Raw genomic sequence first — 27,886 nt, forward strand, 5'->3', positions numbered from 1 at the left:
CCGTTTAATGTTTCACGTCAATAAGCCATGTTTTACGAAGATAAAAACATCATTTCTGAACCTTTTTGGGACTCACGTTGTTACCAGAAGTCCATCAGAGCTCTGATTTCTCAATCTTCAAACCTTGTCCAGCTCCATCACTCATCTGGCTCCATCACTTTCACCGCTGAATATCTCGTCTGGCTCCATCGCTGAGATTACATCGCTCTTCGGGGTCCATTGTTCGTCCACCTCCTTCGTTACTTCGTCAACTCTGAAAATTCCTGGCGGATATTAGGTGTACTTTCCCTCAATCGTTGCCCTCCAGTACCACACGAAGGAGGCAGCGTAACGGTGCTCTCCTTATATCAGCATTTACACCTGTAAAAACATTCAACATCTTCGTTTGCTTAAATAAGAGAAGAAGAAGAAGAAGAGAATATTAAGACATGGAAGACAGGAAGGTGTTGAACAACAAGTGGTTGATAATGACGAAGAAAACAATGATGAGGAGGATGATGATAAGAGTAACAAGAACAAACTAATCATCAGTACAAGAAGAGAATATTCATCAATACCGATAATAACGAATTGCTCCCAATGTACTATATTAGGCTTCAGCTCCGATGTTGAGGGGTAATGTTAGGCTTCAGCTCCGATGTTGAGGGGTAGCGTTAGGCTTCAGCTCCGATGTTGAGGGGAAATGTTAGGCTTCAGCTCCGATGTTGAGGGGTAATGTTAGGCTTCAGCTCCGATGTTGAGGGATAATATTAGGCTTCAGCTCCGATGTTGAGGGGTAATGTTAGGCTTCAGCTCCGATGTTGAGGGATAATATTAGGCTTCAGCTCCGATGTTGAGGGGTAATGTTAGGCTTCAGCTCCGATGTTGAGGGATAATATTAGGCTTCAGCTCCGATGTTGAGGGGTAATGTTAGGCTTCAGCTCCGATGTTGAGGGATAATATTAGGCTTAAGCTCCGATGTTGAGGGGTAATGTTAGGCTTCAGCTCCGATGTTGAGGGATAATATTAGGCTTAAGCTCCGATGTTGAGGGGCAATGTTAGGCTTCAGCTCCGATGTTGAGGGATAATATTAGGCTTAAGCTCCGATGTTGAGGGGCAATGTTAGGCTTAAGCTCCGATGTTGAGGGGTAATGTTAGGCTTAAGCTCCGATGTTGAGGGGTAATATTAGGCTTAAGCTCCGATGTTGAGGGATAATGTTAGGCTTAAGCTCCGATGTTGAGGGATAATATTAGGCTTAAGCTCCGATGTTGAGGGGTAATGTTAGGCTTAAGCTCCGATGTTGAGGGGCAATGTTAGGCTTAAGCTCCGATGTTGAGGGGTAATATTATGCTTAAGCTCCGATGTTGAGGGGTAATGTTAGGCTTCAGCTCCGATGTTGAGGGATAATGTTAGGCTTAAGCTCCGATGTTGAGGGATAATATTAGGCTTAAGCTCCGATGTTGAGGGGTAATGTTAGGCTTAATCTCCGATGTTGAGGGGTAATATTAGGCTTAAGCTCCGATGTTGAGGGGTAATGTTAGGCTTCAGCTCCGATGTTGAGGGGTAATGTTAGGCTTAAGCTCCGATGTTGAGGGGTAATGTTAGGCTTCAGCTCCGATGTTGAGGGATAATATTAGGCTTCAGCTCCGATGTTGAGGGGTAATGTTAGGCTTCAGCTCCGATGTTGAGGGATAATATTAGGCTTAAGCTCCGATGTTGAGGGGTAATGTTAGGCTTCAGCTCCGATGTTGAGGGATAATATTAGGCTTAAGCTCCGATGTTGAGGGGCAATGTTAGGCTTCAGCTCCGATGTTGAGGGATAATATTAGGCTTTAGCTCCGATGTTGAGGGGCAATGTTAGGCTTAAGCTCCGATGTTGAGGGGTAATGTTAGGCTTAAGCTCCGATGTTGAGGGGTAATATTAGGCTTAAGCTCCGATGTTGAGGGATAATGTTAGGCTTAAGCTCCGATGTTGAGGGATAATATTAGGCTTAAGCTCCGATGTTGAGGGGTAATGTTAGGCTTAAGCTCCGATGTTGAGGGGCAATGTTAGGCTTAAGCTCCGATGTTGAGGGGTAATATTATGCTTAAGCTCCGATGTTGAGGGGTAATGTTAGGCTTCAGCTCCGATGTTGAGGGATAATGTTAGGCTTAAGCTCCGATGTTGAGGGATAATATTAGGCTTAAGCTCCGATGTTGAGGGGTAATGTTAGGCTTAAGCTCCGATGTTGAGGGGTAATATTAGGCTTAAGCTCCGATGTTGAGGGGTAATGTTAGGCTTAAGCTCCGATGTTGAGGGGTAATATTAGGCTTAAGCTCCGATGTTGAGGGGTAATGTTAGGCTTCAGCTCCGATGTTGAGGGGTAATGTTAGGCTTAAGCTCCGATGTTGAGGGGTAATATTAAGCTTAAGCTCCGATGTTGAGGGGTAATGTTAGGCTTAAGCTCCGATGTTGAGGGGTAATGTTAGGCTTCAGCTCCGATGTTGAGGGGTAATATTAGGCTTCAGCTCCGATGTTGAGGGATAATGTTAGGCTTCAGCTCCGATGTTGAGGGATAATGTTAGGCTTCAGCTCCGATGTTGAGGGGTAATGTTAGGCTTCAGCTCCGATGTTGAGGGGTAATGTTAGGCTTCAGCCTGGATGTTAATGGATGATACTAGGTTCGCGGAGATCGCGGTTCGCGGAGAACGCGGTTCGCGGAGATCGCGGTTCGCGGAGGTCGAGGTTGGCGGTGGTAGGGGTTGGCGGTGGTGGGGTTGGCGGTGGTGGGGGTTGGCGGTGGTGGGGGTTGGCGATGATGGGAGCACGCTGTGGCGTTATTTAGGTGACATATCAGCTTCCTACTTACTATTCTGTTGAGATCTCTCTCGAACAATAACAACATTCACTTTCATACCACCACAACCACTACCATTACTACAACCACAACCCCCTATCGCAACCACCACCACCACCACCCTTCACGATAATCATTGCCATTACATTACCACAACAGAACCATTACAACCACAACTACCGCATCACCATTCCAATACCACCACAAACACTACCACTACAATCACAAACATTTCAACTATAACCACAACCTTAACCACCACAACTACCACTACTATATATAGGGCGCCTGACAGCTGGTTGGACTGTGCTTTGGATTCATAGTCCTGAGGCTCCGGGTTCGATCCCCGGTGGAGGCAAAGACAAATGGGCAAAATGTTTCTTTCACCCTGATGCCCCTGTTACCTAGCAGTAAATAGGTACCTGGGAGTTAGACAGCTGCTACGGGCTGCTTCCTGGGGGTGGAGGCCTGGTCGAGGACCGAGCCGCGGGGACGTTAAGCCCCGAAATCACAGATAACCTTAAAATAGCCATATATATCAACCCACTGGAACATTATCTAACACAGGGCTAATTTACAACCCAAACAGACCACTGGAACACTGTCTAACACAGTACAGAGTTCAACCCAAATAAGATTTTAACCGAGATTTAACAGCGCAGTTAAAGAAGTTGTTACACACACTGGGCCATACCTTACAGAGGCCACCGTGTGAGTCATAAACACTCATCCACTGACTGAGTAAAGCTGAAATGAGTAACACTTAGTGGGCCAGCAAGAGACTCGGGACCCACGAAGGAATATCCCAGGAGATACCAAAAAATCCTGCCACTACGACAATCCCATAAGGCGTTAATTAACGTTAAATTAACTACGACAATTATGTTAATTATAACGTAAGAGGTGCATCACGACCAGTTGGCGGAGCAAAACACAGCTGGAACTCCTATTCCTGAATAGGCTATTAGATAACCATTCGTACGTACACACACAAAAACCTAGATAGGTTAGGCAGTGATGTGGTGGAGGCTGACTCCATACAGAGTTTCAAATGTAAATATGATCAAGCCCAGTAGGCTCAGGAATCTATACACCGGTTGATCAACAGTTGCGAGGCGGGACCAAAGAGCCAGAGCTCTTTGCACAACTAGGTGAGTACAACCAGGTGAGCACACACACACATGCGGACATTAACACTCCCAAAATAGCCAACAGCAACAACAACCACGAAAACATATACAAGGACAGCAGCAGGTACTTGATGCGTCAACACCACCACCAACAATACAATGAAACAGCAATTGTACCAGCAAGTACAGCCACACCAGCATCTGTACCAGCAAGCACAGCCACACCAGCATCTGTACCAGCAAACACAGCCACAACAGCATCCGTACCAGTAAGTACAGCCACAACAGCAACTGTACCAGCAAGTACAGCCACAACAGCAACTGTACCAGCAAGCACAGCCACAACAGCAACTGTACCAGCAAGTACAGCCACACCAGCATCTGTACCAGCAAGCACAGCCACACCAGCATCTGTACCAGCAAACACAGCCACAACAGCATCCGTACCAGTAAGTACAGCCACAACAGCAACTGTACCAGTAAGTACAGCCACAACAGCAACTGTACCAGCAAGCACAGCCACAACAGCAACTGTACCAGCAAGTACAGCCACACCAGCATCTGTACCAGCAAACAGCCACAACAGCATCTGTACCAGCAAGTACAGCCACAACAGCAACTGTACCAGCAAGTACAGCCACAACAGCATCTATACCAGCAAGCACAGCCACAACAGCAACTGTACCAGCAAGCACAGCCACAACAGCAACTGTACCAGCAAACACAGCCACAACAGCAACTGTACCAGCAAACACAGTCACAACAGCAACTGTACCAGCAAACACAGCCACAACAGCATCTGTACCAGCAAGTACAGCCACAACAGCAACTGTACCAGCAAACACAGTCACAACAGAAACTGTACCAGCAAACACAGCCACAACAGCATCTGTACCAGCAAACACAGTCACAACAGCAACTGTACCAGCAAACACAGTCACAACAGCAACTGTACCAGCAAACACAGCCACAACAGCATCTGTACCAGCAAGTACAGCCACAACAGCATCTGTACCAGCAAACACAGTCACAACAGCAACTGTACCAGCAAACACAGCCACAATAGCAACTGTACCAGCAAGTACAGTCACAACAGCAACTGTACCAGCAAACACAGCCACAACAGCAACTGTACCAGCAAACACAGCCACAACAGCAACTGTACCAGCAAGTACAGCCACAACAGCAACTGTACCAGCAAACACAGCCACAACAGCATCTGTACCAGCAAACACAGCCACAACAGCATCTGTTCCAGCAAGTACAGCCACAACAGCAACTGTACCAGCAAACACAGTCACAACAGCAACTGTACCAGCAAACACAGTCACAACAGCAACTGTACCAGCAAACACAGTCACAACAGCAACTGTACCAGCAAACACAGCCACAACAGCAACTGTACCAGCAAACACAGTCACAACAGCAACTGTACCAGCAAACACAGTCACAACAGCAACTGAACCAGCAAACACAGCCACAACAGCATCTGTACCAGCAAACACAGTCACAACAGCATCTGTACCAGCAAACACAGTCACAACAGCATCTGTACCAGCAAACACACCCACAACAGCAACTGTACCAGCAAACACAGCCACAACAGCAACTGTACCAGCAAGTACAGCCACAACAGCAACTGTACCAGCAAACACAGCCACAACAGCATCTGTACCAGCAAACACAGCCACAACAGCATCTGTACCAGCAAGTACAGCCACAACAGCAACTGTACCAGCAACCACAGCCACAACAGCATCTGTACCAGCAAACACAGCCACAACAGCATCTGTACCAGCAAACACAGTCACAACAGCAACTGTACCAGCAAGTACAGCCACAACAGCAATTGTACCAGCAAACACAGTCACAACAGCAACTGTACCAGCAAACACAGCCACAACAGCAACTGTACCAGCAAGAACAGCCACAACAGCAACTGTACCAGCAAACACAGTCACAACAGCAACTGTACCAGCAAACACAGTCACAACAGCAACTGTACCAGCAAACACAGTCACAACAGCAACTGTACCAGCAAACACAACCACAACAGCAACTGTACCAGCAAACACAGTCACAACAGCAACTGTACTAGCAAACACAGTCACAACAGCATCTGTACCAGCAAACACAGCCACAACAGCATCTGTACCAGCAAACACAGTCACAACAGCATCTGTACCAGCAAGTACAGCCACAACAGCATCTGTACCAGCAAACACAGCCACAACAGCATCTGTACCAGCAAACACAGTCACAAAAGCAACTGTACCAGCAAACACAGTCACAACAGCAACTGTACCAGCAAACACAGTCACAACAGCAACTGTACCAGCAAACACAGCCGCAACAGCATCTATACCAGCAAACACAGTCACAACAGCATCTGTACCAGCAAACAAAGCCACAACAGCATCTGTACCAGCAAGTACAGCCACAACAGCATCTGCACCAGCAAACACAGCCACAACAGCAACTGTACCAGCAAGTACAGCCACAACAGCAACTGTACCAGCAAACACAGTCACAACAGCAACTGTACCAGCAAGTACAGCCACAACAGCATCTGTACCAGCAAACACAGCCACAACAGCATCTGTACCAGCAAACACAGTCACAACAGCAACTGTACCAGCAAACAGTCACAACAGCAACTGTACCAGCAAACACAGTCACAACAGCAACTGTACCACCAAACAGAGTCACAACAGCAACTGTACCAGCAAACACAGCCACAACAGCATCTGTACCAGGAAGTACAGCCACAACAGCAACTGTACCAGCAAACACAGTCAAAACAGCAACTGTACCAGCAAACACAGTCACATCAGCAACTGTACCAGCAAACACAGCCACAACAGCATCTGTACCAGCAAACACAGCCACAACAGCAACTGTACCAGCAAACACCGCCACAACAGCAACTGTACCAGCAAGTAAAGCCACAACAGCAACTGTACCAGCAAACACAGTCACAACAGCAACTGTACCAGCAAACACAGTCACAACAGCAACTGTACCAGCAAACACAGTCACAACAGCAACTGTACCAGCAAACACAGCCACAACAGCAACTGTACCAGCAAGTACAGCCACAACAGCAACTGTACCAGCAAACACAGTCACAACAGCAACTGTACCAGCAAACACAGCCACAACAGCAACTGTACCAGCAAACACAGTCACAACAGCAACTGTACCAGCAAACACAGTCACAACAGCAACTGTACCAGCAAACACAGCCACAACAGCAACTGTACCAGCAAGTACAGCCACAACAGCATCTGTACCAGCAAACACAGCCACAACAGCAACTGTACCAGCAAGTACAGCCACAACAGCCACTGTACCAGCAAACACAGTCACAACAGCATCTGTGCCAGCAAACACAGTCACAACAGCAACTGTACCAGCAAACACAGTCACAACAGCAACTGTACCAGCAAACACAGTCACAACAGCAACTGTACCAGCAAACACAGTCACAACAGCAACTGTACCAGCAAACACAGCCACAACAGCATCTGTACCAGCAAACACAGTCACAACAGCATCTGTACCAGCAAGTACAGCCACAACAGCAACTGTACCAGCAAACACAGTCACAACAGCAACTGTACCAGAAAACACAGTCACAACAGCAACTGTACCAGCAAACACAGTCACAACAGCAACTGTACCAGCAAACACAGTCACAACAGCAACTGTACCAGCAAACACAGTCACAACAGCAACTGTACCATCAAACACAGTCACAACAGCAACTGTACCAGCAAACACAGCCACAACAGCAACTGTACCAGCAAGTACAGCCACAACAGCAACTGTACCAGCAAACACAGTCACAACAGCAACTGTACCAGCAAACACAGCCACAACAGCAACTGTACCAGCAAACACAGTCACAACAGCAACTGTACCAGCAAACACAGTCACAACAGCAACTGTACCAGCAAACACAGCCACAACAGCAACTGTACCAGCAAGTACAGACACAACAGCATCTGTACCAGCAAACACAGCCACAACAGCAACTGTACCAGCAAGTACAGCCACAACAGCATCTGTACCAGCAAACACAGTCACAACAGCAACTGTACCAGCAAACACAGCCACAACAGCAACTGTACCAGCAAACACAGTCACAACAGCAACTGTACCAGCAAACACTGCCACAACAGCAACTGTACCAGCAAACACAGCCACAACAGCAACTGTACCAGCAAACACAGCCACAACAGCAACTGTACCAGCAAACACAGTCACAACAGCAACTGTACCAGCAAACACAGCCACAACAGCAACTGTACCAGCAAACACAGCCACAACAGCAACTGTACCAGCAAACACAGCCACAACAGCATCTGTACCAGCAAATACAGCCGCAACAGCAACTGTACCAGCAAACACAGCCACAACAGCATCTGTACCAGCAAACACAGTCACAACAGCAACTGTACCAGCAAACACAGCCACAACAGCATCTGTAACAGCAAACACAGTCACAACAGCAACTGTACCAGCAAGCACAGCCACAACAGCAACTGTACCAGCAAACACAGCCACAATAGCAACTGTACCAGCAAACACAGCCACAACAGCAACTGTACCAGCAAACACAGCCACAACAGCATCTGTACCAGCAAATACAGCCGCAACAGCAACTGTACCAGCAAACACAGCCACAACAGCATCTGTACCAGCAAACACAGTCATAACAGCAACTGTACCAGCAAACACTGCCACAACAGCAACTGTACCATCAAACACAGCCACAACAGCAACTGTACCAGCAAACACAGCCACAACAGCTACTGTACCAGCAAACACAGTCACAACAGCAATTGTACCAGCAAACACAGCCACAACAGGAACTGTACCAGCAAGTACAGCCACAACAGCAGCTGTACCAGCAAAAACAGCCACAACTGCAACTGTACCAGCAAACACAGTCACAACAGCAACTGTACCAGCAAACACAGTCACAACAGCATCTGTACCAGCAAACACAGCCACAACAGCAACTGTACCAGCAAACACAGTCACAAAAGCAACTGTACCAGCAAACACAGTCACAACAGCAACTGTACCAGCAAACACAGTCACAAAAGCAACTGTATTAGCAAACACAGCCACAACAGCAACTGTACCAGAAAGTACAGCCACAACAGCAACTGTACCAGCAACCACTGTCACAACAGCAACTGTACCAGCAAACACAGCCACAACAGCAACTGTACCAGCAAACACAGTCACAACAGCAACTGTACCAGCAAACACAGTCACAACAGCAACTGTACCAGCAAACACAGCCACAACAGCAACTGTACCAGCAAGTACAGCCACAACAGCATCTGTACCAGCAAACACAGCCACAACAGCAACTGTACCAGCAAGTACAGCCACAACAGCCACTGTACCAGCACACACAGTCACAACAGCATCTGTACCAGCAAACACAGTCACAACAGCAACTGTACCAGCAAACACAGTCACAACAGCAATTGTACCAGCAAACACAGTCACAACAGCAACTGTACCAGCAAACACAGTCACAACAGCAACTGTTCCAGCAAACACAGCCACAACAGCATCTGTACCAGCAAACACAGTCACAACAGCATCTGTACCAGCAAGTAAAGCCACAACAGCAACTGTACCAGCAAACACAGTCACAACAGCAACTGTACCAGCAAACACAGTCACAACAGCAACTGTACCAGCAAACACAGTCACAACAGCAACTGTACCAGCAAACACAGCCACAACAGCAACTGTACCAGCAAACACAGTCACAACAGCAACTGTACCAGCAAACACAGCCACAACAGCAACTGTACCAGCAAGTACAGTCACAACAGCAACTGTACCAGCAAACACAGCCACAACAGCAACTGTACCAGCAAACACAGTCACAACAGCAACTGTACCAGAAAACACAGTCACAACAGCATCTGTACCAGCAAACACAGCCACAACAGCAACTGTACCAGCAAACACAGTCACAACAGCAACTGTACCAGCAAACACAGCCACAACAGCAACTGTACCAGCAAGTACAGCCACAACAGCATCTGTACCAGCAAACACAGTCACAACAGCAACTGTACCAGCAAACACAGCCACAACAGCAACTGTACCAGCAAACACAGCCACCACAGCAACTGTACCAGCAAACACAGGCACAACATCATCTGTACCAGCAAACACAGTCACAACAGCAACTGTACCAGCAAGTACAGCCACAACAGCAACTGTACCAGCAAGTGCAGCCACAACAGCAACTGCACCAGCAAACACAGTCACAACAGCAACTGTACCAGCAAACACAGCCACAACAGCAACTGTACCAGCAAACACAGCCACAACAGCATCTGTACCAGCAAATACAGCCGCAACAGCAACTGTACCAGCAAACACAGCCACAACAGCATCTGTACCAGCAAACACAGTCACAACAGCAACTGTACCAGCAAACACAGTCACAACAGCAACTGTACCAGCAAACACAGTCACAACAGCATCTGTACCAGCAAACACAGTCACAACAGCAACTGTACCAGCAAGCACAGCCACAACAGCAACTGTACCAGCAAACACAGCCACAACAGCAACTGTACCAGCAAACACAGCCACAACAGCAACAGTACCAGCAAACACAGCCACAACAGCATCTGTACCAGCAAATACAGCCGCAACAGCAAATGTACCAACAAACACAGCCACAACAGCATCTGTACCAGCAAACACAGTCACAACAGCAACTGTACCAGCAAACACTGCCACAACAGAAACTGTCCCAGCAAACACAGTCACAACAGCAACTGTACCAGCAAACACAGTCACAACAGCATCTGTACCAGCAAACACAGTCACAACAGCAACTGTACCAGCAAACACAGCCACAACAGCAACTGTACCAGCAAGTACAACCACAACAACAACTGTACCAGCAAACACAGCCACAACAGCAACTGTACCAGCAAACACAGTCACAACAGCAACTGTACCAGCAAACACAGTCACAACAGCATCTGTACCAGCAAACACAGCCACAACAGCAACTGTACCAGCAAACACAGTCACAACAGCAACTGTACCAGCAAACACAGTCACAACAACAACTGTACCAGCAAACACAGTCACAACAGCAACTGTACCAGCAAACACAGCCTCAACAGCAACTGTACCAGCAAGTACAGCCACAACAGCAACTGTACCAGCAAACACAGCCACAACAGCAACTGTACCAGCAAGTACAGCCACAACAGCAACTGTACCAGCAAACACAGCCACAACAGCAACTGTACCAGCAAACACAGTCACAACAGCAACTGTACCAGAAAACACAGTCACAACAGCATCTGTACCAGCAAACACAGCCACAACAGCAACTGTACCAGCAAACACAGTCACAACAGCAACTGTACCAGCAAACACAGCCACAACAGCAACTGTACCAGCAAGAACAGCCACAATAGCATCTGTACCAGCAAACACAGTCACAACAGCAACTGTACCTGCAAACACAGCCACAACAGCAACTGTACCAGCAAACACAGCCACAACATCAACTGTACCAGCAAACACAGTCACAACAGCAACTGTACCAGCAAACACAGCCACAACAGCAACTGTACCAGCAAACACAGCCACAACAGCATCTGTACCAGCAAACACAGTCACAACAGCAACTGTACCAGCAAGTACAGCCACAACAGCAACTGTACCAGCAAGTACAGCAACAACAGCAACTATACCAGCAAACACAGCCACAACAGCACCTGTACCAGCAAACACAGCGACAACAGCAACTGTACCAGCAAACACAGCCACAACAGCATCAGTACCAGCAAATACAGCCGCAACAGCAAATGTACCAACAAACACAGCCACAACAGCATCTGTACCAGCAAACACAGTCACAACAGCAACTGTACCAGCAAACACTGCCACAACAGAAACTGTCCCAGCAAACACAGTCACAACAGCAACTGTACCAGCAAACACAGCCACAACAGCATCTGTACCAGCAAACACAGTCACAACAGCAACTGTACCAGCAAACACAGCCACAACAGCAACTGTACCAGCAAGTACAACCACAACAGCAACTGTACCAGCAAACACAGCCACAACAGCAACTGTACCAGCAAACACAGTCACAACAGCAACTGTACCAGCAAACACAGTCACAACAGCAACTGTACCAGCAAACACAGTCACAACAGCAACTGTACCAGCAAACACAGTCACAACAGCAACTGTACCAGCAAACACAGCCACAACAGCAACTGTACCAGCAAACACAGTCACAACAGCAACTGTACCAGCAAACACAGTCACAACAGCAACTGTACCAGCAAACACAGCCACAACAGCAACTGTACCAGCAAGTACAGCCACAACAGCATCTGTACCAGCAAACACAGCCACAACAGCAACTGTACCAGCAAGTACAGCCACAACAGCCACTGTACCAGCAAACACAGTCACAACAGCAACTGTACCAGCAAACACAGCCACAACAGCAACTGTACCAGCAAACACAGCCACAACAGCATCTGTACCAGCAAACACAGTCACAACAGCAACTGTACCAGCAAGTACAGCCACAACAGCAACTGTACCAGCAAGTACAGCAACAACAGCAACTATACCAGCAAACACAGCCACAACAGCACCTGTACCAGCAAACACAGCGACAACAGCAACTGTACCAGCAAACACAGCCACAACAGCATCAGTACCAGCAAATACAGCCGCAACAGCAAATGTACCAACAAACACAGCCACAACAGCATCTGTACCAGCAAACACAGTCACAACAGCAACTGTACCAGCAAACACTGCCACAACAGAAACTGTCCCAGCAAACACAGTCACAACAGCAACTGTACCAGCAAACACAGCCACAACAGCATCTGTACCAGCAAACACAGTCACAACAGCAACTGTACCAGCAAACACAGCCACAACAGCAACTGTACCAGCAAGTACAACCACAACAGCAACTGTACCAGCAAACACAGCCACAACAGCAACTGTACCAGCAAACACAGTCACAACAGCAACTGTACAAGCAAACACAGTCACAACAGCAACTGTACCAGCAAACACAGTCACAACAGCAACTGTACCAGCAAACACAGTCACAACAGCAACTGTACCAGCAAACACAGCCACAACAGCAACTGTACCAGCAAACACAGTCACAACAGCAACTGTACCAGCAAACACAGTCACAACAGCAACTGTACCAGCAAACACAGCCACAACAGCAACTGTACCAGCAAGTACAGCCACAACAGCATCTGTACCAGCAAACACAGCCACAACAGCAACTGTACCAGCAAGTACAGCCACAACAGCCACTGTACCAGCAAACACCGTCACAACAGCATCTGTACCAGCAAACACAGTCACAACAGCAACAGTACCAGCAAACACAGTCACAACAGCAACTGTACCAGCAAACACAGTCACAACAGCAACTGTACCAGCAAACACAGTCACAAGAGCAACTGTGCCAGCAAACACAGCCACAACAGCATCTGTACCAGCAAACACAGTCACAACAGCATCTGTACCAGCAAGTACAGCATAACAGCAACTGTACCAGCAAACTCAGTCACAACAGCAACTGTACGAGCAAACACAGTCACAACAGCAACTGTACCAGCAAACAGAGTCACAACAGCAACTGTACCAGCAAACACAGCCACAACAGCAACTGTACCAGCAAGTATAGCCACAACAGCAACTGTACCAGCAAACACAGTCACAACAGCAACTGTACCAGCAAACACAGCCACAACAGCAACTGTACCAGCAAACACAGCCACAACAGCAACTGTTCCAGCAAACACAGTCACAACAGCAACTGTACCAGCAAACACAGCCACAACAGCAACTGTACCAGCAAGTACAGCCACAACAGCAACTGTACCAGCAAACACAGCCACAACAGCAACTGTACCAGCAAACACAGTCACAACAGCAACTGTACCAGAAAACACAGTCACAACAGCATCTGTACCAGCAAACACAGCCACAACAGCAACTGTACCAGCAAACACAGTCACAACAGCAACTGTACCAGCAAACACAGCCACAACAGCAACTGTACCAGCAAGTACAGCCACAACAGCATCTGTACCAGCAAACACAGTCACAACAGCAACTGTACCTGCAAACACAGCCACAACAGCAACTGTACCAGCAAACACAGCCACAACATCAACTGTACCAGCAAACACAGTCACAACAGCAACTGTACCAGCAAACACAGCCACAACAGCAACTGTACCAGCAAACACAGCCACAACAGCATCTGTACCAGCAAACACAGTCACAACAGCAACTGTACCAGCAAGTACAGCCACAACAGCAACTGTACCAGCAAGTACAGCAACAACAGCAACTATACCAGCAAACACAGCCACAACAGCACCTGTACCAGCAAACACAGTCACAACAGCAACTGTACCAGCAAGTACAGCCACAACAGCAACTGTACCAGCAAGTGCAGCCACAACAGCAACTGTACCAGCAAACACAATCACAACAGCAACTGTACCATCAAACACAGCCACAACAGCAACTGTACCAGGAAGTACAGCCACAACAGCAACTGTACCAGCAAATACAGCCGCAACAGCAACTGTACCAGCAAACACAGCCACAACAGGATCTGTACCAGCTAACACAGTCACAACAGCAACTGTACCAGCAAACACTGCCACAACAGCAACTGTACCAGCAAACACAGCCACAACAGCAACTGTACCAGCAAACACAGCCACAACAGCATCTGTACCAGCAAATACAGCCGCAACAGCATCTGTACCAGCAAACACATCCACAACAGCATCTGTACCAGCAAACACAGTCACAACAGCAACTGTACCAGCAAACACAGTCACAACAGTAACTGTACCAGCAAACACAGCCACAACAGCAACTGTACCAGCAAACACAGCCACAACAGCAACTGTACCAGCAAGTACAGCCACAACAGCAACTATACCAGCAAACACAGCCACAACAGCAACTGTACCAGCAAACACAGCCACAACAGCATCTGTACCAGCAAATACAGCCGCAACAGCATCTGTACCAGCAAACACAGCCACAACAGCATCTGTACCAGCAAACACAGTCACAACAGCAACTGTACCAGCAAACACAGTCACAACAGCAACTGTACCAGCAAACACAGTCACAACAGCATCTGTACCAGCAAACACAGCCACAACAGCAACTGTACCAGCAAACACAGTCACAACAGCAACTGTACCAGCAAACACAGCCACAACAGCAACTGTACCAGCAAACACAGTCACAACAGCAACTGTACCAGCAAACACAGCCACAACAGCAACTGTACCAGCAAACACAGCCACAACAGCAACTGTACCAGCAAATACAGTCACAACAGGAACTGTACCAGCAAACACAGCCACAACAGCAACTGTACCAGCAAGTACAGCCACAACAGCAACTGTACCAGCAAACACAGCCACAACAGCAACTGTACCAGCAAACACAGTCACAACAGCAACTGTACCAGAAAACACAGTCACAACAGCATCTGTACCAGCAAACACAGCCACAACAGCAACTGTACCAGCAAACACAGTCACAACAGCAACTGTACCAGCAAACACAGCCACAACGGCAACTGTACCAGCAAGTACAGCCACAACAGCATCTGTACCAGCAAACACAGTCACAACAGCAACTGTACCAGCAAACACAGCCACAACAGCAACTGTACCAGCAAACACAGCCACAACAGCAACTGTATCAGCAAACACAGTCACAACAGCAACTGTACCAGCAAACACAGCCACAACAGCAACTGTACTAGCAAACACAGCCACAACAGCATCTGTACCAGCAAACACAGTCACAACAGCAACTGTACCAGCAAGTACAGCCACAACAGCAACTGTACCAGCAAGTACAGCAACAACAGCAACTATACCAGCAAACACAGCCACAACAGCACCTGTACCAGCAAACACAGTCACAACAGCAACTGTACCAGCAAGTACAGCCACAACAGCAACTGTACCAGCAAGTGCAGCCACAACAGCAACTGTACCAGCAAACACAATCACAACAGCAACTGTACCATCAAACACAGCCACAACAGCAACTGTACCAGGAAGTACAGCCACAACAGCAACTGTACCAGCAAATACAGCCGCGACAGCAACTGTACCAGCAAACACAGCCACAACAGGATCTGTACCAGCAAACACAGTCACAACAGCAACTGTACCAGCAAACACTGCCACAACAGCAACTGTACCAGCAAACACAGCCACAACAGCAACTGTACCAGCAAACACAGCCACAACAGCATCTGTACCAGCAAATACAGCCGCAACAGCATCTGTACCAGCAAACACAGCCACAACAGCATCTGTACCAGCAAACACAGTCACAACAGCAACTGTACCAGCAAACACAGTCACAACAGTAACTGTACCAGCAAACACAGCCACAACAGCAACTGTACCAGCAAACACAGCCACAACAGCAACTGTACCAGCAAGTACAGCCACAACAGCAACTGTACCAGCAAACACAGCCACAACAGCAACTGTACCAGCAAACACAGTCACAACAACAACTGTACCAGCAAACACAGCCACAACAGCATCTGTACCAGCAAACACAGTCACAACAGCAACTGTACCAGCAAGCACAGCCACAACAGCAGCTGTACCAGCAAACACAGCCACAACAGCAACTGTACCAGCAAACACAGCCACAACAGCAACTGTACCAGCAAACACAGTCACAACAGCAACTGTACCAGCAAACACAGCCACAACAGCAACTGTACCAGCAAACACAGCCACAACAGCAACTGTACCAGCAAACACAGCCACAACAGCATCTGTACCAGCAAATACAGCCGCAACAGCAACTGTACCAGCAAACACAGCCACAACAGCATCTGTACCAGCAAACACAGTCACAACAGCAACTGTACCAGCAAACACAGCCACAACAGCATCTGTAACAACAAATACAGTCACAACAGCAACTGTACCAGCAAGCACAGCCACAACAGCAACTGTACCAGCAAACACAGCCACAACAGCAACTGTACCAGCAAACACAGCCACAACAGCAACTGTACCAGCAAACACAGCCACAACAGCATCTGTACCAGCAAATACAGCCGCAACAGCAACTGTACCAGCAAACACAGCCACAACAGCATCTGTACCAGCAAACACAGTCACAACAGCAACTGTACCAGCAAACACTGCCATAACAGCAACTGTACCAGCAAACACAGCCACAACAGCAACTGTACCATCAAATACAGCCACAACAGCAACTGTACCAGCAAACACAGTCACAACATCAATTGTACCAGCAAACACAGCCACAACAGCAACTGTACCAGCAAGTACAGCCACAACAGCAACTGTACCAGCAAAAACAGCCACAACTGCAACTGTACCAGCAAACACAGTCACAACAGCAACTGTACCAGCAAACACAGTCACAACAGCATCTGTACCAGCAAACACAGCCACAACAGCAACTGTACCAGCAAACACAGTCACAACAGCAACTGTACCAGCAAACACAGTCACAACAGCAACTGTACCAGCAAACACAGTCACAAAAGCAACTGTACCAGCAAACACAGCCACAACAGCAACTGTACCAGAAAGTACAGCCACAACAGCAACTGTACCAGCAAACACAGCCACAACAGCAACTGTACCAGCAAACACAGTCACAACAGCATCTGTACCAGCAAACACAGTCACAACAGCAACTGTACCAGCAAACACAGCCACAACAGCAACTGTACCAGCAAGTACAGCCACAACAGCATCTGTAGCAGCAAACACAGCCACAACAGCAACTGTACCAGCAAGTACAGCCACAACAGCCACTGTACCAGCAAACACAGTCACAACAGCATCTTTACCAGCAAACACAGTCACAACAGCAACTGAACCAGCAAACACAGTCACAACAGCAACTGTACCAGCAAACACAGTCACAACAGCAACTGTACCAGCAAACACAGTCACAACAGCAACTGTACCAGCAAACACAGCCACAACAGCATCTGTACCAGCAAATACAGTCACAACAGCATCTGTACCAGCAAGTAAAGCCACAACAGCAACTGTACCAGCAAACACAGTCACAACAGCAACTGTACCAGCAAACACAGTCACAACAGCAACTGTACCAGCAAACACAGTCACAACAGCAACTGTACCAGCAAACACAGCCACAACAGCAACTGTACCAGCAAACACAGTCACAACAGCAACTGTACCAGCAAACACAGCCACAACAGCAACTGTACCAGCAAGTACAGCCACAACAGCAACTGTACCAGCAAACACAGCCACAACAGCAACTGTACCAGCAAACACAGTCACAACAGCAACTGTACCAGAAAACACAGTCACAACAGCATCTGTACCAGCAAACACAGCCACAACAGCAACTGTACCAGCAAACACAGTCACAACAGCAACTGTACCAGCAAACACAGCCACAACAGCAACTGTACCAGCAAGTACAGCCACAACAGCATCTGTACCAGCAAACACAGTCACAACAGCAACTGTACCAGCAAACACAGCCACAACAGCATCTGTACCAGCAAACACAGTCACAACAGCAACTGTACCAGCAAACACAGTCACAACAGCAACTGTACCAGCAAACACAGTCACAACAGCATCTGTACCATCAAACACTGTCACAACAGCAACTGTACCAGCAAGCACAGCCACAACAGCAACTGTACCAGCAAACACAGCCACAACAGCAACTGTACCAGCAAACACAGCCACAACAGCAACTGTACCAGCAAACACAGCCACAACAGCATCTGTACCAGCAAATACAGCCGCAACAGCAAATGTACCAACAACACAGCCACAACAGCATCTGTACCAGCAAACACAGTCACAACAGCAACTGTACCAGCAAACACTGCCACAACAGAAACTTTGCCAGCAAACACAGTCACAACAGCAACTGTACCAGCAAACACAGCCACAACAGCATCTGTACCAGCAAACACAGTCACAACAGCAACTGTACCAGCAAACACAGCCACAACAGCAACTGTACCAACAAGTACAGCCACAACAGCAACTGTACCAGCAAACACAGCCACAACAGCAACTGTACCAGCAAACACAGTCACAACAGCAACTGTACCAGCAAACACAGTCACAACAGCATCTGTACCAGCAAACACAGCCACAACAGCAACTGTACCAGCAAACACAGTCACAACAGCAACTGTACCAGCAAACACAGTCACAACAGCAACTGTACCAGCAAACACAGTCACAACAGCAACTGTACCAGCAAACACAGTCACAACAGCAACTGTACCAGCAAACACAGCCACAACAGCAACTGTACCAGCAAACACAGTCACAACAGCAACTGTACCAGCAAACACAGTCACAACAGCAACTGTACCAGCAAACACAGTCACAACAGCAACTGTACCAGCAAACACAGCCACAACAGCAACTGTACCAGCAAGTACAGCCAACAGCATCTGTACCAGCAAACACAGCCACAACAGCAACTGTACCAGCAAGTACAGCCACAACAGCCACTGTACCAGCAAACACAGTCACAACAGCATCTGTAGCAGCAAACACAGTCACAACAGCAACTGTACCAGCAAACACATCACAACAGCAACTGTACCAGCAAACACAGTCACAACAGCAACTGTACCAACAAACACAGTCACAACAGCAACTGTACCAGCAAACACAGCCACAACAGCATCTGTACCAGCAACAGTCACAACAGCATCTGTACCAGCAAGTACAGCCACAACAGCAACTGTACCAGCAAACACAGTCACAACAGCAACTGTACCAGCAAACACAGTCACAACAGCAACTGTACCACAAACAGATCACAACAGCAACTGTACCAGCAAACACAGCCAAACAGCAACTGTACCAGCGCAAGTATAGCCCAACAGCAACTGTACCAGCAACACAGTCACAATAGCAACTGTACCAGCAAACACAGCCACAACAGCAACTGTACAGCAAACACAGTCCACACAGCAACTGTACCAGCAAACACAGTCACAACAGCAACTGTACCAGCAAACACAGCCACAACAGCAACTGTACCGGCAAACACAGCCACAACAGCACTGTACCGCAAACACAGTCACAACAGCAACTGTACCAGCAAACACAGCCAAACAGCAACTGTACCAGCAAGTACAGCCACAACACACTGTACCAGCAAACACAGCCACAACAGCAACTGTACCAGCAAACACAGTCCACACAGCAACTGTACCAGAAAAACACAGTCACAACACATCCGTACCAGCAAACACAGCCACAACAGCAACTGTACCAGCAAACACAGTCACAACAGCAACTGTACCAGCAAACACAGCCACAACAGCAACTGTACCAGCAAGTACAGCCACAACAGCATCTGTACCAGCAAACACAGTCACAAACAGCAACTGTACCAGCAAACACAGCCACAACAGCAACTGTACCAGCAAACACAGCCACAACAGCAACTGTACCAGCAAACACAGTCACAACAGCAACTGTACCAGCAAACACAGCCACAACAGCATCTGTACCAGCAAACACAGTCACAACAGCAACTGTACCAGCAAGCACAGCCACAACAGCAGCTGTACCAGCAAACACAGCCACAACAGCAACTGTACCAGCAAACACAGCCACAACAGCAACTGTACCAGCAAACACAGTCACAACAGCAACTGTACCAGCAAACACAGCCACAACAGCAACTGTACCAGCAAACACAGCCACAACAGCAACTGTACCAGCAAACACAGCCACAACAGCATCTGTACCAGCAATACAGCCGCACAGCAACTGTACCAGCAAACACAGCCACAACAGCATCTGTACCAGCAAACACAGTCACAACAGCAACTGTACCAGCAAACACAGCCAACAGCAACTGTAACAACAAATACAGTCACAACAGCAACTGTACCAGCAAGCACAGCCACAACAGCAACTGTACCAGCAAACACAGCCACAACAGCACTGTACCAGCACACAGCCACAACAGCAACTGTACAGCAAACAGCCACAACAGCATCTGTACCAGCAAATACAGCCGCAACAGCAACTGTACCAGCAAACACAGCACAACAGCATCTGTACCAGCAAACACAGTCACAACAGCAACTGTACCAGCAAACACTGCCATAACAGCAACTGTACCAGCAAACACAGCCACAACAGCAACTGTACCATCAAATACAGCACAACAGCAACTGTACCAGCAAACACAGTCACAACAATCAATTGTACCAGCAAACACAGTCAACAACAGCAACTGTACCAGCAAGTACAGCCACAACAGCAACTGTACCAGCAAAAACAGCACAACTGCAACTGTACAGCAAACACAGTCACAACAGCAACTGTACCAGCAAACACAGTCCACAACAGCATCTGTACCAGCAAACACAGCCACAACAGCAACTGTACCAGCAACAGTCACAACAGCAACTGTAACCAGCAAACACAGTCACAACAGCAACTGTACCGCAAACACAGTCACAAAAGCAACTGTACCAGCAAACACAGCCACAACAGCAACTGTACCAGAAAGTACAGCCACAACACAACTGTACCAGCAAACACAGCCACAACAGCAACTGTACCAGCAAACACAGTCCACACAGCATCTGTACCAGCAAACACAGTCACAACAGCAACTGTACCAGCAAACACAGCCACAACAGCAACTGTACCAGCAAGTACAGCCACAACAGCATCTGTAGCACAAACACAGCCACAACAACTGTACCGCAAGTACAGCCACAACAGCACTGTACCAGCAAACACAGTCACAACAGCATCTTACCAGCAAACACAGTCACAACAGCAACTGACCAGCAATCACAGTCACAACAGCCAACTGTACCAGCAAACACAGTCACAACAGCAACTGTACCAGCAAACACAGTCACAACAGCAACTGTACAGCAAACACAGCCACAACAGCATCTTACAGCAAATACAGTCCAACAGCATCTGTACCAGCAAGTAAAGCCACAACAGCAACTGTACCAGCAAACACAGTCACAACAGCAACTGTACCAGCAAACACAGTCCACAACCATCTGTACCGCAAACACAGTCACAACAGCAACTGTACCAGCAAACACAGCCACAACAGCAACTGTACCAGCAAACACAGCACAACAGCAACTGTACCAGCAAACACAGCCACAACAGCAACTGTACCAGCAAACAGCCAAAACAGCAACTGTACCAGCAAACACAGCACAACAGCAACTGTACCAGCAAACACAGTCACAACAGCAACTGTACCAGAAACACAGTCCAACAGCATCTGTACCAGCAAACCAGCCACAACAGCAACTGTACCAGCAAACACAGTCACACAGCAACTGTACCAGCAAACACAGCCACAACAGCAACTGTACCAGCAGTACAGCCACAACAGCATCTGTAACCAGCAACACAGTCACAACAGCAACTGTACCAGCAAACACAGCCACAACAGCATCTGTACCAGCAAACACAGTCACAACAGCAACTGTACCAGCAAACACAGTCACAACAGCAACTGTACCAGCAAACACAGTCACAACAGCATCTGTACCATCAAACACTGTCACAACAGCAACTGTACCAGCAAGCACAGCCACAACAGCAACTGTACCAGCAAACACAGCCACAACAGCAACTGTACCAGCAAACACAGCCACAACAGCAACTGTACCAGCAAACACAGCCACAACAGCATCTGTACCAGCAAATACAGCCGCAACAGCAAATGTACCAACAAACACAGCCACAACAGCATCTGTACCAGCAAACACAGTCACAACAGCAACTGTACCAGCAAACACTGCCACAACAGAACTTTGCCAGCAAACACAGCACAACAGCAACTGTACAGCAAACACAGCCACAACAGCATCTGTACCAGCAAACACAGTCACAACAGCAACTGTACCAGCAAACACAGCCACAACAGCAATGTACCAACAAGTACAGCCACAACAGCAACTACAGCAAACACAGCCACAACAGCAACTGTACCAGCAAACACAGTCACAACAGCAACTGTACCAGCAAACACAGTCACAACAGCATCTGTACCAGCAAACACAGCCACAACAGCAACTGTACCAGCAAACACAGTCACAACAGCAACTGTACCACAAACACAGTCACAACAGCACTGTACCGCAACACAGTCACAACAGCAAACTGTACCACAAACCAGCCTCAACAGCAAACTGTACCAGCAAGTACAGCCCACAACAGCACACTGTACCAGCAAACAGTCACAACAGCAACTGTACCAGCAACACAGCCACAACAGCAACTGTACCAGCAAACACAGTCACAACAGCAACTGTACCAGCAAACACAGTCACAACAGCAACTGTACCAGCAAACACAGCCACAACAGCAACTGTACCAGCAAGTACAGCCACAACAGCATCTGTACAGCAAACACAGCCAACAGCAACTGTACCAGCAAGTACAGCCACAACACCACTGTACCAGCAAAACAGTCACAACAGCATCTGTACAGCAAACACAGTCACAACAGCAACTGTACCAGCAAACACAGTCACAACAGCAACTGTACCAGCAAACACAGTCACAACAGCAACTGTACCAACAAACACAGTCACAACAGCAACTGTGCCAGCAAACACAGCCACAACAGCATCTGTACCGCAACACAGTCACAACAGCATCTGTACCAGCAAGTACAGCCGCAACAGCAACTGTACCAGCAAACACAGTCACAACAGCAACTGTACCAGCAAACACAGTCACAACAGCAACTGTACCAGCCAAACAGAGTCACAACAGCAACTGTACCAGCAAACACAGCCACAACAGCAACTGTACCAGCAAGTATACCACAACAGCAACTGTACCAGCAAACACATCACAATAGCAACTGTACCAGCAAACACAGCCACAACAGCAACTGTACCAGCAAACACAGTCACAACAGCACTGTACCAGCAAACACAGTCACAACAGCAACTGTACCAGCAAACACAGCCCAACAGCAACTGACCGGCAAACACAGCCACAACAGCAACTGTACCAGCAAACACAGTCACAACAGCAACTGTACCAGCAAACACAGCCACAACAGCAACTGTACCAGCAAGTACAGCCCAACAGCAACTGTACCAGCAAACACAGCCACAACAGCAACTGTACCAGCAAACACAGTCACAACAGCAACTGTACCAGAAAACACAGTCACAACAGCATCTGTACCAGCAAACACAGCCACAACAGCAACTGTACCAGCAAACACAGTCACAACAGCAACTGTACCAGCAAACACAGCCACAACAGCAACTGTACCAGCAAGTACAGCCACAACAGCATCTGTACCAGCAAACACAGTCACAACAGCAACTGTACCAGCAAACACAGCCACAACAGCAACTGTACCAGCAAACACAGCCACAACAGCAACTGTACCAGCAAACACAGTCCAACAGCAACTGTACCAGCAAACACAGCCACAACAGCAACTGTACCAGCAACACAGCCACAACAGCATCTGTACCAGCAAACACAGTCACAACAGCAACTGTACCAGCAATACAGCCACAACAGCAACTGTACCAGCAGTACAGCAACAACAGCAACTATACAGCAAACACAGCCACAACAGCACTGTACCAGCAAACACAGTCACAACAGCAACTGTACCAGCAAGTAACAGCCACAACAGCAACTGTACCAGCAAGTGCAGCCACAACAGCAACTGTACCAGCAAACACAATCACAACAGCAACTGTACCATCAAACACTGCACAACAGCAACTGTACAGCAAGTACAGCCACAACAGCAACTGTACCAGCAAACAGCCGCAAACAGCAACTGTACCCAAACACAGCCACAACAGGATCTGTACCAGCAAACACAGTCCACAACAGCAACTGTACCAGCAAACACGCCACAACAGCAACTGTACCAGCAAACACAGCCACAACAGCACTGTGCCAGCACACAGCCACAACAGCATCTGTACCAACAAATACAGCCGCAACAGCATCTGTACCAGCAAACACAGCCACAACAGCAACTGTACCAGCAAACACAGTCACAACAGCAACTGCACCAGCAAACACAGTCACAACAGCAACTGTACCAGCAAACACGCCACAACAGCATCTGTACCAGCAACACAGTCCACAACAGCAACGTACCAGCAACACAGCCACAACAGCAACTGTACCAGCAAACACACAGCCACAGCAACTGTACCAGCAAAACACAGCACAACAGCAACTGTACCAGCAAACACAGCCACAACAGCAACTGTACCAGCAAATACAGCCGCAACAGCAACTGTACCAGCAAACACGCCACAACAACAACTGTACCAGCAAACACAGTCACAACAGCAACTGTACCAGCAAACACAGCCACAACAGCAACTGTACCAGCAAACACAGTCACAACAGCAACTGTACCAGCAAACACAGCCACAACAGCAACTGTACCAGCAAGTACAGCCACAACAGCAACTGTACCAGCAAACACAGCCACAACAGCAAACTGTACCAGCAAACCAGTCACAACAGCTCTGTACCAGCAAACACAGTCACAACAGCATCTGTACCAGCAAACAGCCACAACAGCAACTGTACCAGCAAACACAGTCACAACAGCACTGTACCAGCAAACACAGTCCACAACAGCAACTGTACCAGCGAACACAGTCACAACAGCACTGTACCAGCAAACACAGCCAAACAGCAACTGTACCAGCAAGTACAGCCACAACAGCAACTGTACCAGCAAACACAGCCACAACAGCAACTGTACCAGCAAACACAGTCACAACAGCAACTGTACCAGCAAACACAGTCACAACAGCAACTGTACCAGCAAACACAGTCCACAACAGCAACTGTACCAGCAAACACAGCCACAACAGCAACTGTACCAGCAGTACAGCCACACAGCCACTGTACCAGCAAACACAGTCACAACAGCATCTGTACCAGCAAACACAGTCACAACAGCAACTGTACCAGCAAACACAGTCACAACAGCAACTTACCAGCAACACAGTCACAACAGCAACTGTACCAGCAACACAGTCACAACAGCAACTGTACCGCAAACACAGCCACAACAGCATCTGTACCTGCAAACACAGTCACAACAGCAACTGTACCGCAAACACAGCCACAACAGCAACTGTACCAGCAAACACAGTCACAACAGCAACTGTACCAGCAAACACAGCCACAACAGCAACTGTACCAGCAAACACATCACAACAGCATCTGTACCAAGCAAACACAGTCACAACAGCAACTGTACCAGCAAGTACAGCCACAACAGCAACTGTAGCAGCAAACAGCAACAACAGCAACTATACCAGCAAACACAGCCACAACAGCACCTGTTACCAGCAAACACAGTCACAACAGCAACTGTACCAGCAAGTACCTCCACACAGCAACTGTACCAGCAAGTGCAGCCACAACAGCAACTGTACCAGCAAACACAATCACAACAGCAACTGTACCATCAAACACGCCCACAACAGCAACTGTACCAGCAAGTACAGCCACAACAGCAAATGTACCAGCAAATACAGCCGCAACAGCAACTGTACCAGCAAACACAGCCCAACAGGATCTGTACCAGCAAACACAGTCACAACAGCAACTGTACCAGCAAACACTGCCACAACAGCAACTGTACCAGCAAACACAGCCACAACAGCAACTGTACCAGCAAACACAGCCACAAGCATCTGTACCACAAATACAGCCGCACAGCATCTGTACCAGCAAACACAGCCACAACAGCATCTGTACCAGCAAACACAGGCACAACAGCAACTGTACCAGCAAACACAGTCACAACAGCAACTGTACCAGCAAACACAGCACAACAGCATCTGTACCAGCAAACACAGTCACAACAGCAACTGTACCAGCAAGCACAGCCACAACAGCAACTGTACCAGCAAACACAGCCACAACAGCAACTGTACGCAAACACAGCCACAACAGCAACTGTACCAGCAAACACAGCCACAACAGCATCTGTACCAGCAATACAGCCGCAACAGCAACTGTACCAGCAAACACAGCCACAACAACAACTGTACCAGCAACACAGTCACAACAGCAACTGTACCAGCAAACACAGCCACAACAGCAACTGTACCAGCAAACACAGTCACAACAGCAACTGTACCAGCAACACAGCCACAACAGCAACTGTACCAGCAAGTACAGCCACAACAGCAACTGTACCAGCAAACACAGCCTCAACAGCAACTGTACCAGCAAACACAGTCACACAGCAACTGTACCAGCAAACACAGTCACAACAGCATCTGTACCAGCAAACACAGCCACAACAGCAACTGTACCAGCAAACACAGTCACAACAGCACTGTACCAGCAACACAGTCACAACAGCAACTGTACCAGCGAACACAGTCACAACAGCAACTGTACAGCAACACAGCCACAACAGCAACTGTACCAGCAAGTACAGCCACAACAGCAACTGTACCAGCAAACACAGCCACAACAGCAACTGTACCAGCAAACACAGTCACAACAGCAACTGTACCAGCAAACACAGTCACAACAGCAACTGTACCAGCAAACACAGTCACAACAGCAACTGTACCAGCAAACACAGCCACAACAGCAACTGTACCAGCAAGTACAGCCACAACAGCCACTGTACCAGCAAACACAGTCACAACAGCATCTGTACCAGCAAACACAGTCACAACAGCAACTGTACCAGCAAACACAGTCACAACAGCAACTGTACAGCAACACAGTCACAACAGCAACTGTACCAGCAAACACAGT

At 48.0% G+C, this 27,886-nt stretch overlaps 1 protein-coding gene across 1 annotated transcript in view; it reads right to left on the reverse strand.

The window, feature by feature from the left end:
* Window positions 1-289: 289 nt before the first annotated feature.
* Window positions 290-27,886, reverse strand: part of LOC138360792 (uncharacterized) — a 53,475-nt gene continuing 25,878 nt past the window's right edge. Inside the window, exons 13-20 of the mRNA XM_069320337.1 lie at window positions 25,003-25,143; window positions 22,728-22,988; window positions 13,421-13,534; window positions 12,641-12,754; window positions 11,741-11,854; window positions 11,351-11,470; window positions 10,571-10,684; window positions 290-360 (exon numbers count right to left, since the gene is read on the reverse strand). Of these exons, the coding sequence (XP_069176438.1) occupies window positions 290-360; window positions 10,571-10,684; window positions 11,351-11,470; window positions 11,741-11,854; window positions 12,641-12,754; window positions 13,421-13,534; window positions 22,728-22,988; window positions 25,003-25,143 (1,049 nt within the window). The remainder of the gene's footprint in view (window positions 361-10,570; window positions 10,685-11,350; window positions 11,471-11,740; window positions 11,855-12,640; window positions 12,755-13,420; window positions 13,535-22,727; window positions 22,989-25,002; window positions 25,144-27,886) is intronic.

Source organism: Procambarus clarkii, unplaced genomic scaffold (assembly GCF_040958095.1).
Source record: "Procambarus clarkii isolate CNS0578487 unplaced genomic scaffold, FALCON_Pclarkii_2.0 HiC_scaffold_117, whole genome shotgun sequence".
Lineage (NCBI taxonomy): Eukaryota > Metazoa > Arthropoda > Malacostraca > Decapoda > Cambaridae > Procambarus > Procambarus clarkii.